Below are 14,253 nucleotides of genomic sequence, written 5' to 3' on the forward strand. Positions count from 1 at the left end.
AAAGACTAGCCAGAAGCTAAAGGCAGGAGCACACTGATAAAAGGACATTTCTGTAAAGGCCTAAGTATCCGAAGGACTCCTGTCATTACAGGGGACAGACAAACTGTATATAAAGGACAACTGTAAGACAGCATTGTTTCCTACACTAAATAAAAGTTCATACCGTACCAGGAAAGCACCTCACTAAGACTGTATCAAATACTGGATCAAAAGTTCTATAAGTCCAGGCACACAAAAATGAAGAATGGAAGTATGGACAAATGGTAACATGATGCAAAGAAAGCATTTCCCTTATCAGGCCACGGACTACGGACAACAAGCTAAAGATTTGGACTTGTGGCTGCTCTGAAGAGAAATAGCTAAAAGCACATGGAAACTAAAACAAAATGTAAACATGGAAATGTATGAAAATTTCAGGACACTGAGGAAGAAATGAGGGGAGACTCATGAAAGATGTAGCCTTACACATCACAGGAAAGGTGTGTAGTTTTACACATCTTACACAGCAAACAAGAAAATTAAGTAGTTTAAGTGGTTTAGAGTTGTCCTCAAGCATCTTGTTCTGGTTTTGGATGGCATAGAGTTCATTTTCTTCCTAGTAGCTGGCACGGTGCTGTGTTTAGTATGAGAATAAAGCTGATAACACACTGATGTGTTAGTTGTCGCTAAGTGGTCCTTACCCTAGGTCAAGTTTCCCATGCTCTGCCAATGAGGAGGTGCACAAGAAGCCAGGAGGGAGCAGAGCCAGGGCAGTGGAGCCAAACTAGCCAGAAGGATATTCCATATCACAGAAAATCAAGCTCAGTATATATAAATGGGGGGGAGTTGGATGGGGGCCACCGATAGCTGCTCAGGGACTGGCTGGGCATTGGTCAGTGGGTGGTGAGCAATTGTGTTGTGCATCACTTGTATGTCTAGACTTTTATTTCTCTCTTTTTGTGGTCTACCTTTGCGTTACATCACCATCACCATCATTATTACTATTATTATCATCATCGTCATAATTATTACCATTACATTTTATTTCAATTATTAAGTTGAAGTTGTTCCTAAACCACAGGTTTTACCCCATTTTTGTGATTCCCGCCCCCATGCCAACAGGGGAGCAGTGTAGCAAGCTGCTGTGTGGTATTTAGTCGCCGGCTGGGGTTAAACCATGACACACATGTGCCACTGCTGGACCCACCATGTAACTACATAAGAAGGGGGCCAAACCTGTTTCCCTGATAAGCATCACCAAGTTCCACAGCAGTGGTCTGTGCTAGAACCTGTGTGAGATAACATTCACAACTCACCTGGAAGACATCATGAATAACAAGGTGAAAAAGTCCAGCAATAAAAATAAGTTTCCAGAACAGTAAAGAGAAGGGTTGGTTTTGAAGAGGTGCAGGACCTCAGGAGACTGAGTGGACAGTAAAAGGAGATGGGAAATTCACGCAGAATAAACATTAAAAACATGAGAAAAGTATCCTAGTTTTGTATAATAACTGATGGCCCAGTTTAGAGCTCTTATTGAGATTTTTTCAAAAAAAAAAAAAAAAAACAAAAAAAAACAAAAAAAACCCCCAAACCAAACAAAAAAAAAAACCAAACCCCAAACAAAAAAAACAAACCAACCCCCCCCCCTAAAACTTTGGACAAGTAGTGAAAGGTCTCTATCCCCGAAACTGAATTTGTCCAGTCTTCCCAGAAATGCAATAACAGCAATGTAAGAGCAGCCAGGACCCTAGGGAGTGCCAAGTGGTGCTATATACAGGACAGGTATGCTGTGGTATTTCTTCAGGGTACTCACATTGCATTCTGGCTCCCATTACTGTATCAGATGCTCTGAACACTACTAAAGCACCCTGTGAGGTGTAAATGGCCTTTGACATGAAGCCTTCTCAGTTCTGTTCATCTTCTAGGAGGTCTGTGAGCATGGGCTATCATAGGAGAAAAAGAAACATCACATTCTACAATGATACGGCAGCTTATAATGCCCGTCTGGAGACAAGCTTGGGAATAAACATCTCCCCCCAGATCTTCACAGTTGTCCTCCTCCTGAGAAGCCAGACTTTGCTTTGATTTCTCATGAATATTCACAGAACTTCACAGGCAGGTTGCTGACAGAAGCACCATCTCTAGCACTTGGTGTTTCCTTCAGTGATTGAGCCTCACCAGTGCCAAGGCAAATGACTGCAGCTATTCTGAACACAGCACTAGTAGCTGTGGATAATCACTGCTAGGAAGTGTTTCTTGTTGGGGGGGGTGAGCTGGGGGGAATTAGGGAAGACTGAATTTGGGGGACCAAAACCAAGGAAGAAAACAGGAATATAACCAAAGAGACACTGTTGGATCCTACTCAGATCATCTGGGCTCCCCCTCTGATGCTCTTTACAGCAACCCCATCCAAACAGAGAGAGAGTCAAAAAGCCAGCTTTGGCTTGTGACCACAAGTGCAAGTAGAAGGTTCTGCGTTCCACAAGCAAGAGAGGTGAATACTTCTTTACACCGCAGACTACCAACCCTTCATGCCCATCACCTGTTTCCAACCTTGGAGTGACTCTTCCCCTGTGCTGTGGTAGGGCAGGCTAGGGAAGACAACGAGAGGAAAACTGAATTAGTATGGAAGAAGCAAGATGTTTCTTTCCATCCAGATCAGTCCCGTACAAGCACATCTGCCAACAGAAAAGCCTGTGTGCCTTCCAAGGCGAGGTATGATTGACTGCCTGGAAGTATAAAACACCACAAGGTGGCAAAGCTAAACACAGGCACTGCAGGATTTGTACTGTGTGCTGTGATAACTGAATGCCAAGAAAACCTGAATCAAGTATCAGTCAAGCAGAAAATACCATGCTCTGAAGCATTATCCCAGATGAGATTTTGTTATATTCTGCAGGAAAAATAGTGGGTAAACCCCAGACGGTGCTGCCTGGTGCTTGTTTGGAGAGCATGTAGGGTGCTTAGCACTTGTAATGATGAAAATGCAAAATGCCTACTAAAATGAGGAAGGATACTCTTGTCTTCAAGAAGATGCTGCTCTTGCTGCCCAATCCCCCCCACCCCAAACACACAAAAGCATTGGTAAAACATTGCACAACATGGCTTTGGAAGGGCCAAAAATTGTGAGAGATTTGATACATTTATGACATTAAGAAGAATTTTTGCTACTTTGGTCCTACAGGTAGCACTTAACATAAATAATTGCTCCTGAAAGTCTTGCTGTACTAACTGGAACTGGTCTGTGAGCTGATGTAAAGCGTCAAGGAACAGGCCCGTTATTATGGATGGTGGTTGCAAAAGCTTCCCTTATAGGAAAATCTTCTCTGAAAGCCTGTTTGGCTACGACACTGTGCGTAAATCTTTCCAAGAGGAAATTCTCCAGCTTCTCTTCCAAAAACTTCTATGTCTTAAAAAGAAAGATGAAACAACATGCCAATGCCTGCCCTTGGCTAAGACAAGAATGCCTGTGCTGATATTACCATGTCTGCAGAAACCTATCATTATTTAAAAAGATAAACTTATCAAACAAAACCTATCCATGATGTAATAAATCTTACAAGCCTGAAACTAGCTCAAAAGCTAAGCACAAGGAATGCCATCACTGGAGTTGCAGCCCATTCTCGGCCTCTCCACTGTCTTTACCCTTACGCAGAGTAAGGTACAGTTGCAAAGCAAGGTAACACTGCTCTTCAGAGGAATCTGATTGTATCCGTGTGGGACACATACACACCAAAAAGAAGTCACATTGGACTGTCTTTTGAGGGAGAATGCTAGATACGAAAGGACAGTAACTTCTTTTCTTCTATGAATCCAAAGCTTATGCTTGCTACCTGGAGCTGGTACTTATGTAACTGTCATATTCCCTGCTTTCCTAAATGTAGTCTTTAATCTTACAATATGAGCTATATTTTTTGTTTCATACTAAGAGACTTATTTGTCTTCACTAAAACAAACACTTTGAATAAGTCCACTTACAGCAGTTACAATCACTTTGTATAACTGACTTCTCCACCACTTTTTGTGTCATATGCAGGTAAAATGTTTTCTTCCAGTAACAAAAATAACAGATTAGGAGACTGGGATTAAAAAAAAAGAAATAAATCCAATTTCCAGAAAGATAGATAAGAACACTGTTTTTTTCTTTCCCCCCCTTTTAGGAATATCCTCTTTCCTCTTACAACACCCCCCAAAAATGTTTCCTATAAAGAACAGACCTTCCATTTTATATGTGAATAACTGCATGGGCATGACCATTGATTTGGCTTGAGCTGCCAGAGAACGCAGTTAAGACTTGAAAATGCTTAGGCTGAAATTCTTGACAAAGAATTAAAATGAGTTAATTTGCCCTATCAGAAGTAATGCTGCATGATGAAGAGAAATAACAGAAGTCACCTGATGGGTAACATGAAGTGGAGGGAAGAAAAGGACAAATGTAAAAATAAAAATTTTGCAGTAGCCACAAAGTGACCTACACACATGTGCAGAAACATGTAATAGATACAGTAACACAAGACTCCTGTCATGCCCTTGCAGGCATAACCCCAAATACATGTCTGAGAGAGACAACATTAATCAGGTGGATAATTTCTGCAGTAAGTACTGGTGGAAAAAGCCAACCAACAAATCTGCAACATATGAGTTCTGGTTGAACATTGGGAAGTTATTATTCCCATAAGGAGCAGGATGTTGTCTGTGCTGTCTCATGCCTCAAAAGCCCCAGTGAACTGGTCTGTTGAGATCATTCATTGCAGAGCTGTGAGCAGGCGTGGGACAAAAGCCGATTTTGCACTACTTGTCCCTCTGAGAAGGTACGCCCAGACCATGGGGATTACCACTGCTCTGCTGCTGCAACCCAAGAAAAGCATCTGTGGATGTGTGTGCCTGAGAAAAACACCATTGCAGCTGAATCTGCTAGATATTGTCAGGCAGAGCTCTAAACCTGACCCCAAGCAACAGTTCTTTAAGTCTCCAAATACTATTTTCCAAATCAAAACTAAACAAGAAGTTGGAACAAGCATCTATAGTCAATTCATGTCCTTGGGAATTTCGAATCTTAATTTAAAGAAGACTTGAGGTTTCAGAAAAATATTAGAGACCACAGGTTGATGTGTACTAGCGCTATGAAAAATTATTAGCTCATTAATTCCAGGCACTGTATTCATTTCAAACCCATCATACAGCCTTAATTTTGCAAACAGATGTGGTAATGCAGATCTGAACACCACAGGGATTACCAATTCCCTTCACATGCCAAGAACAGAGGGAGAGGAACGTGGGAGAGAACTGGTGAACTACGAAATATAGCGCTAAGGTCCACCGTGATGATGAAGGTAAGTGCCAGAACCGACACACATACTGTTCAATACAAAACCAGTTTTGCTAAGGACTGCAGTTAATCTGATTGTTCTTACTAAAAGGAAAAGAAAATAAAATATCAATAACAGAGTGAATTAAAAAAGCATGATCAAATACTACCTCCAAGAAATCTGGGGCTCTTAAATGACTAAAGTATCAAAAAGTCACTAAAATATAACATTAAAAAAAAAAACCCCAAACAAATAAACTGAAGAAAATAAGAACGCAGAAAGATAACTAAACTCAGCTATACTCTACACTTTTCATCTATGATAAGAGAGGTCGTTACAAGTAGAATAGTCACAATAAATGGTGGGGGTGGGAAAAGAAAAAGAGAAACCCAAAGCCTATTTATTTCTTTAATTTATTTTTTAAATTTCTTTTTCTATTCTAGTAAATGTATAATTATGAAAATACGTTAAACATGCCCCCTTGGCCCCTTACTCTGCAGAAATGTCCAAATTTAACAACAGCTATCTCAATAGTCTAATGCACAATCTCTATGAGGAATTGATCACTTTGACAAGCACCCTTAAGAGTTATCATTAAATTTGTTATTTGAATGTTCCTTAACTGGATGGTCAGAGAATTTGCAGTCCATTCAGAGCTATTCCTTGTCACCCATCTCTCCTTAAAAGGATTTTTCAATGTCTTATGTGCAATCTTTTGTTCCAATCTGGAGTTTTTAGAACCCTGTTATTGACACCACCATTGCATTCCTCAGTGCTGTGGTTTGTAAGCTGATCTGTGGAGATCTCTTCTGTTTAAGCTGAAGAAAACTTACTTTTTTTTTTTTTTTTTAATTTTTGTGATGGGATATGATTTTGCAGTCTGTTCTGCAATGTGTAAGTGGACGAACACCTCCTTCAGAAGGTATCAATGTTCCACAATTTTAAAAATTGATTGAGAAATAATGCTATAATGCCAAGACTAAATCTGTATGGTGAGTTTAGTTCTTTTAAATGCAAAAGAGGACATACATTTATTTCCAGCAAGGCAGTAAATATTTTGGTTTTTTCAAGAACCAACATACCTGTGACAGTTGAAAGCAAACTTGATAAGCATGTGTCTCTTTTACTCACTGTTAATAGTTTCCCAGTAGGAAAAAATCATTTTCAAACTCCATGTAGCAGTACTTTGTCAAAAAAAAGGAAATATTTTACATTTCTTCTTCTATTGCACTGCCATTTTCATAACTTCCACACCTTATATGTGGCCTATAAAAATGCACATCTTCAAAAACTTTGCATAGATATAGTATTGCAACTCATCCTGAATGTGTGTATATATATATATATATGTATAGGAGTGAGAAACATTTAAAGTGCTTCAAGTGTGAGTTGCAATATTTAATGTCTTAAGACTATTTTCAAAAGCGAGCCCCCAAAATAAATCTGAAGGCTCCTGCAACAATTTGGCAAGACAGACACTACCAGACACTATTGTATTGCTACAACACTGTCAAATACTTACTGTGAAGATACTGAGCAATGCTTATTATCCACTCATCTGTTAACTTCCCAGCTTTCGTTATCTTAGTACACTTCAGCTGACTTGAGAGATCTCTTGATTCAATCCAACAGATTGTGTCCTCTTTGTAGCTATAGTCTAGTGTCAAAATTGCAGATCCTTTAACAGGAGCTCCAGCAGACACTTTGCTTCCATTAAGATGCAATACCTCAACTGTTTCAGAGCTCGCAATCAGAAGAAGAGGAGGTCTATCATTAGGCTCTAAAAACAAAGTGATAAGAATTTAAAGGGTTAACAGACTGTGTATACCATATTGATCTTTTTATTTTTAATGTAGTTTTCAATGTTCTTACCTGCGTGTTTTAAAAGATATAATAAATTGGTTTTGTTTTTATTTTCGTAACTATCATATATTTCAAATTACAAGTCTATTTTATCCTGCTGTTCTAATGGTTCACATCATTAAAGAAAATTAATTACCCTAGCCCCACAGCTTCTGTTTCATTCCAAGTATCATTATTGCAACATTTTTCATGCCTAAGTCATAAAATGAAATACAACTTATGCAAATTATTTCTATCCAGATTACTGGCATTTCCAAAAGAATGAATGCCAGGAAAACCCACAGAACTTATGAGTGCACATGAATTGGTAAAGTACTTTTCATATTGGAGTCTGGAAAAAAAAAAAGAGGAGCGGATGCTGTTAAAAAAATATAGAACCAACCTAACAAAAAAGCCAATGCATTGAAACCTGGTACGTCATGCAGGTGGGTCAACCACCATGCTTTACAAGGGACAAAGCATCATGCAATGCAGTTTCCTGACAGCAGAAAGGGAACAGAGGAAGCCTCATTTCCATTGCAGCACCATTAATATCACAAGAAACAAACAAACAAGAAATATGAAGAAGCAATTGTAAATCTAATAACGTGACATGCAACCTAAAGTGTCACCTTTGCCTGAATCACCCTGACTAGAAACCCTGCCAGTAAGTTAAAAAAATACTTGAGCAATGTGTGAATAATGAAGGAAACAATAATAGCCCAATAGTGAAAAATATGTATCTTAAAATAGAAAATGTTCCAGTTGCAGTTAAAACTTCGAAAAGTTGCATTACCCACACAGAGGAACAAACAATTCTCATGGAGACAAGGTATTTGTTGCATTATGCTGAGTGCTATGGGGCACAAAAGCAGCTATTCTTCCTTTAGGTGTATCTTTAATTGCATTACTGTCTCAAACATCCAGGGCTGATTTTAAATTATGCATCTGATTTATTCGACTGCAAATGAGAATTAGTCTCTGTAAGATACGGACACTGTTACACATGGTGCCACTGCAGAATATGAGTCACTTCTTGCTCTAGATCTAGGCTAGTACTTTAAACTGAAATAAGGTCTCAGTTAACCCAGAATTGTCAGGGAGACTTCTATACCAAAACCGTATCCTAGCAGTTTGGGTTTGTGAGGTTTTGTGGTGGTTGTTTTTTTTTTCTTGTTGTTGTTGTTGGTTTGTTGTTTCCGCCCCCCCCCCCCCCCCCCCCCCCCAATAGGAAGAACTTCATTAGAAGCAGTAGGGTAACATTGCTTTGCTTCAATTTATAAAGCATAACTGCTGTTGACATAAAATATTATGTCTTTTTTTTTTTTTGCCTGCAAAAACCCATCAGACAGATGTATAGATGTATAAGCTAGAGAAACTGCTTCCTGAAAAATCCCCCTCATATTAGGTGTTCAGCATTCAGAGTCCTGCTCCAGCTGAGACTGCACTGACACAGGACTTTATGAGAAGATTCCCACAGAGCAGAAGACACGGTGACCCTAAAAATTACTTCAGGTTTAACTGTAAGAACAGTAAGGTCTGTTCATGTGAATGACTTAATGGAAAGTTGTCTTTTGCAACATGGTTAACACCACTACAACATGTATTTGTCCCATTCATTTGTAAAACTACTGTTAAGCCGGCACAAATTGGGATGTTGGATTAAAAAAAAAACAACCCTGTAAAAAATAGAAAGTCATACTGCAGTTGCAAGCATACATGAAAAACAATTGTGTTGCCAAGTCAAGAGCTCTCACCCCAAAGAAAACTGCTCGTATTCAGAGGAACTGAACAATGTTTAAATGCTGTATTAACATTCTGTGCTTTCAAGCAATGTTCAACCTAATGAAGTTTTCCAGAATCTACTATGAAATTCCAGCTGTTTAAATGGAGAAAAAAATTGCATAAATAAAAGGATTTGACAAACAATACTTTATCATCAGGTCTGACTAAAGATAGAAAAATGCTTCTGGTAATACAGTGCTCAGTGGTCTTCTCACTCAAATCCACAAAAGTAGGTTTGAAAATCTGTTGTTTGGTTCTATCTACTCTTATTTCAGCATCTATTTTCCTGGTGGGTTTTTGTTTGTTTGTTTGTGGGGTTTCTTTGTGTCATGTAAAAAACTTTTCTATAAGGGATCAGCATGTATTACTTCTAAAGTGGATTTCATTTATTCTCTTCCTATTGTTTCTCATTCCATAATATATTTTCTTCCTTGTAACATACTTTTTCCCTCCCCAGTAAATCCCACACTGACATCTTCAAACCCACACTTATGTAGCATTACTTTACAAACTTACTGTCCTCATTTGCCTTACATTCACTTCCATCTATACATCAGTCATATGAATGCATCATTTTATTTTTTTTTTCAGAAGATCTCTAACAACTGAAGGGATTGAACTTATTTGTGATGCAACCACTTACGGTGACAGCCACAGGTGAAGCTCCATAGTCTTGCTTTTTTCCAAAAGAGAAGGTAGTAGGGTTTTTATTAACCAGTTTTATTGGAAATTTGCCAGGTAAGTCCCTTTGCTGTTAACAGGTGGCTGGTGTATGTATATCCCTCTTCCTTACCGACTTCTGCTACCCATCACAAGAAGAGAACCAGACTTAAGAGCTACTGTCTCTATCACCCACTCACTCCAGAGATCTTCCAGACTGGTACCAAAAGGTGTGTTCCATCTACATCCTGCTACGTTTTCGTTTATTTTTTACATCTAACTTCTCCCTTCCCACAAAATAATACCACTGCCTCTATCTGAATTCAGTCACGGCTTTCCCAACCAGCAGCAGTGTGAAAAATCCTTTTATATGACTATTATTATTATTATTATTACTGCTCTTAATACTTTGTGTTAAGTAAGATATTTCCACTCCCTGCAATCTATAAAGCCTCCAAGAGAAGGCAGCTACTGAGGAGCTGTTTGCAGTTACAACAGCACATAGTTGTTCCATTGTCCAAGATTGCAAAGGAGAACTCTATCCTTTCTTGCACTGTTTTTAAACTGACCTATCGAAATTTGTAAAGAGGATTAAATACCTGACTAAACTCTGGAGAAAGATTCTATTTTAGTAGTTATGTCAAAGATATAAGGGATTTCTGGAAAAGATTTAGTGTCAAACCTCCTGAGCAACAGTTGTGATGAAACCTGGCTGCAGACAAAGGGATCGAAAGGACGCGTGGCACTGCTGAGAGGTTCTGCTCAGCAGGCACTATTACACATTAAACAGAAATCTGCATTCCGGCAGAACTCAGCTACAAACTAAATTATTGAGCCTGAAATTATATTTTTCAAGCAGCCCATACATACAATAATTCAAGGGATTGAATCAGTTAATCATGTTTTTTTTACAGTAGGGTAGGTTATTTCAGTGCTGCTCAGCTAAAGACTAATGTCATAATTAATTATTTTTTAAAAAAGAGTAAAATTAATGTAACGATAGAACTATACAAAAAATAATATGTCGCCCCCCCAAAAAAATATATTAGAGATATTGTATAATGCAGATGAAAAACTAAAAAGAAGATTAATTAAAAAATCATGGTTTCTCCCTCACAAAACCTGGTTGTCAGTATCTCATGAACAAAATCTACAAAGCTGAAAAGTTTAGTGGTCAGATCTAGGACGAGTTACAGTGACCTGACAGCAGCTTTTCAAATAACTGGACTTCATGTGTGTTATTTTAAAGTTGGCTTTTTTTTTGTTTTTTGGTTTTTTGTTTTTTTGTGTGGTGTGTAGATTTTTTTTGTTTGTTTTTTAGTGTTTTTTTTTTTTCCCATTTTATAGGAAAGATAAGTGAATAGCTCTCTAATCCAGGAAAGTTTTATGATTCATCCCTCTTCACTAAAATGAAAGCATCTTCCTTTGAATTATGTTTAAGATAGAGTAGTGGAAAAGATGAAAGACTTGCATTTCCCCCATTCCTGATCTTGTCTAAAATACAGATCAATAAGTAATGTCACAACAAATCAGAAACTAAGGTGTTTTGCTCTGCCAACAGTCCTACTTTTACTCTGGAAAAAAGCTTCATAAATACCAGCACATTTTTTTTTCCCCACTACAGTGATATGAAAAGGATAAACCCCAGATTTCAGTGTTTGCAAGCAGCCTAAAAACCTTCTCCTGAAGTATGCATTGTAAATCATAAGTACTTTGGTCTTACCAATACATGTCTTGTATAAAACCTGCAGAAAAATTTAGTAGTGTTGAATAAAATGCAGTCCAATTGTATTTGGAAATTAAATGTTTATCCACAATACACCCCAAAAATGGGCTGCTTTATTTCTAAAGCCTCATAATTTAGTTCTGTGACATTTTACAAGAAAACTGTGTTGTGAAAGAGTGATGAATCTTTTATAAATATCAGAAAAAGCTTTTTACTTTGATCATTATCAATTCATCCCACCTTATTTATATGACAAATGTTTCTTATCCTATGGCATTTCTCTCTAGAAAAGTTATATAGATATAAAACATAATAGCAACTTTTGGAAGACAGGTATTTTTTATTTTTTTCCGATGGGCCAAATATTTCCAATTCTGTCATTTTGTTTCCTTAAATATTGTTTTCATCAAAGACAGGCCTTGAAATAAAGGCATAAAAACTTGACAAATAAAGTTCTAAAACACTGTTCAGCAAAGCTAAATTTTGTTTCATTTTCACTTCAGAAAAAGTCATTAACTGCTTATTTATTCGTGGAAAAAAAATGTGTTTAAAAAATCTGGGAAAAAACAGGGTGTGCCCTCAGCTGTTTTGATACCTATTTTAACATCCTTCCAAAAGGCACTGTGCAGCTAAAAGTTTCCGGCTCCAAAGTTCTTTAAATGAGCTGAGGAAAAAAATATGCAGAATTTAATGAGGGATAAACCTTACCACCTTCACAGCCCACCGTTTGGCTACCTGAAGGGCAGGAAAAAAAGGAGCTTCTGTGAACTTCGTAGCTACTGGTCCCATCCCTCTTGTGGAAGGATGGCTGTGGCGATGGGCTGCCGGACTGGGCAGGAGCACTGGGCACCTCCAGCAGCCACTACTCACCCCCTGCACCAGGGAAGGGTTCCTCCAGACCCGTGGTCACACACACATGGGGACATCTCACACCTTCTGTAACTGGGGCCTCCAGCACCTCCTCCGCTCCATTAAACACCCAGAAACCGCCTACTCAGTTTATAGAGACAACTAAGATGTGGCCAAGGGCTGTCAGTTTGGTGTCGTGTGTTGTGCCGTATCTAGGATCTCGAGGTGGACGGCAATTCGTATTCTTAGGAGATCTGCTGTTATTAACATTGGAAGTTTTACATAATGCCTAACCCCATCTAAACTTGTACTGCTGCTTCTTAGCATTCATAGCTTTCACACACAGAGCAGGATATTCCTTAGCTCTTCATCTATTTGACAACCACAACTGGCAAATGTAGACAAAACAGAGCGCTTGCTCATTCTGTCCATACTTTCCATAGGCTTTTTAAGGAGAAAAAACCAGTTGATAAAATGTATAAGTAAGTGCCTTTTTTTTTTTTCGCCTCAGACACCTATTTTTCCTGGATTCTGTTCTGCTGATCCACTGCTGCCTTGTGTGATGCCCCTCACTGTATGTCATATCCCAGCTGAAGATGTCCCTGCATTGATGAATTAGCAGCATTACTCCGGATGTCTTGAAAGTAATAATTCTACTTATACATACCAGTGACGTACCTCTCCCCCTGTGCTGCAAGATGACACGGACTCTTTCCGGACTTGTAATCTATCACACATTTGAGATACTTTTCACCAGTGTATTTGTGCAAGGCCACACTGTCCTTTAGCCCCTGATCGATCCTTATCCTACAAGGCAGACACTTGAGAAAAGCAGCTTGTATGCTCGGTGAAGCTAAGAATGTAATGGTATGGGTGCAGGAAAGTGTCCTGCTGGTACACGGCAGCATCACTATTTTCCACACTGTAAGCCAAGCCCAGTGAAGCAGCGTTACAAGTCATTGCAGCTCCTACAGAGCTTTGCAATAGAAGCAACTTCGTTACTGTGCCAGGCATCTTTTTGACCTCTGCGCCCTAAGATTTTGACTGAAGTAGTCAGCATATTTATAAATGAATCCAGTGTTAAGTCAAGGAAAATATGTGTTTATGCAAAAAACTCCAACACTCATTCCTTTGCCGCACCATGAGCTTGATTTACACTGTCCTGCAATGACTTCTCAGCATAATGAGTAGCGCTTCCTTTCAAAAAATAACAGAAAATGTGAAAACTACTGTAAAATAAACATGATGAAGTAGTAAGAAATACAGGGGAGTAATTCTTCTCTGTTAACCTCAACAATTTAATCAAGACCCTCAAGACACTGGCAGCTCACTCTAACGTTCCGTTGTCACACAGTCTGCTGGATCTAAGAAGAAAAAAGGCTCATCTCTAGCTCAGTACTGGCACCTTTGAGCACTTCGTGATCTAGAATTGCATTATTGATTTTCATGTAGTGGAGGGAGAAGAATATTAAAATATTTTTACTTTGTATGGACTTTGTTATCTCACAATACTTTGCTGTGGATTTTTTTAAAATACTGCTCTACTGTTTGTGTGGATCAATACAAAACTTGGTACAAGCAGTAAAAAAACTCTGTAACTCTTACTAGTGCTCAGTCAGAACATATTTAGCAATGCTCTTTACGTGAGGAAGCCTCAAAAAGACCCAGTACACCTTCCTATTTTCTGATGGCAAAACAAACACAAAAAGGAAACTCAAAAAATATATAACAAACCTGGCTTTGTACTTGAGTGTTGAATCAATGTGGATGTTGAATAATTTCTTAAAGAACTTTTGGGGGTTTTAAAAGCATTGTTAAATCAATATGCTGAATAAGAAAAATACTATGTATAATATCACTTCATTAAACACAATTCACTAATTTCCTCAAATACCCAAAGCACAATTACTAATGAAAACATGAACTAAGCAACAAAAAGCCTAGTCTGAATACATGTATCATGAAATTAATCTCTTGGGATATTGCAAGGACAAAGAAATCTCATCTCTTTTTTTATCCTAAGGGCACAATTACCTCATGATCATTTTCTTTGTCTTCTCAATATCTCTGTTGTCTTCCCAGAGTAAACAGCTTATTTTGTTT

General features: G+C 38.4%; 1 protein-coding gene across 1 annotated transcript in view; it reads right to left on the minus strand.

Annotated features, from left to right (window-relative positions):
* The window catches only part of LRP1B (LDL receptor related protein 1B), a 470,805-nt gene that overhangs the window by 363,855 nt on the left and 92,697 nt on the right, over positions 1 to 14,253 (minus strand). Inside the window, exon 4 of the mRNA XM_027815297.2 lies at positions 6,811 to 7,068. Within this exon, the coding sequence (XP_027671098.2) occupies positions 6,811 to 7,068 (258 nt within the window). The remainder of the gene's footprint in view (positions 1 to 6,810; positions 7,069 to 14,253) is intronic.

The sequence above is a fragment of the Falco cherrug genome, chromosome 8 (assembly GCF_023634085.1).
Source record: "Falco cherrug isolate bFalChe1 chromosome 8, bFalChe1.pri, whole genome shotgun sequence".
In the NCBI taxonomy this organism is placed as follows: domain Eukaryota; kingdom Metazoa; phylum Chordata; class Aves; order Falconiformes; family Falconidae; genus Falco; species Falco cherrug.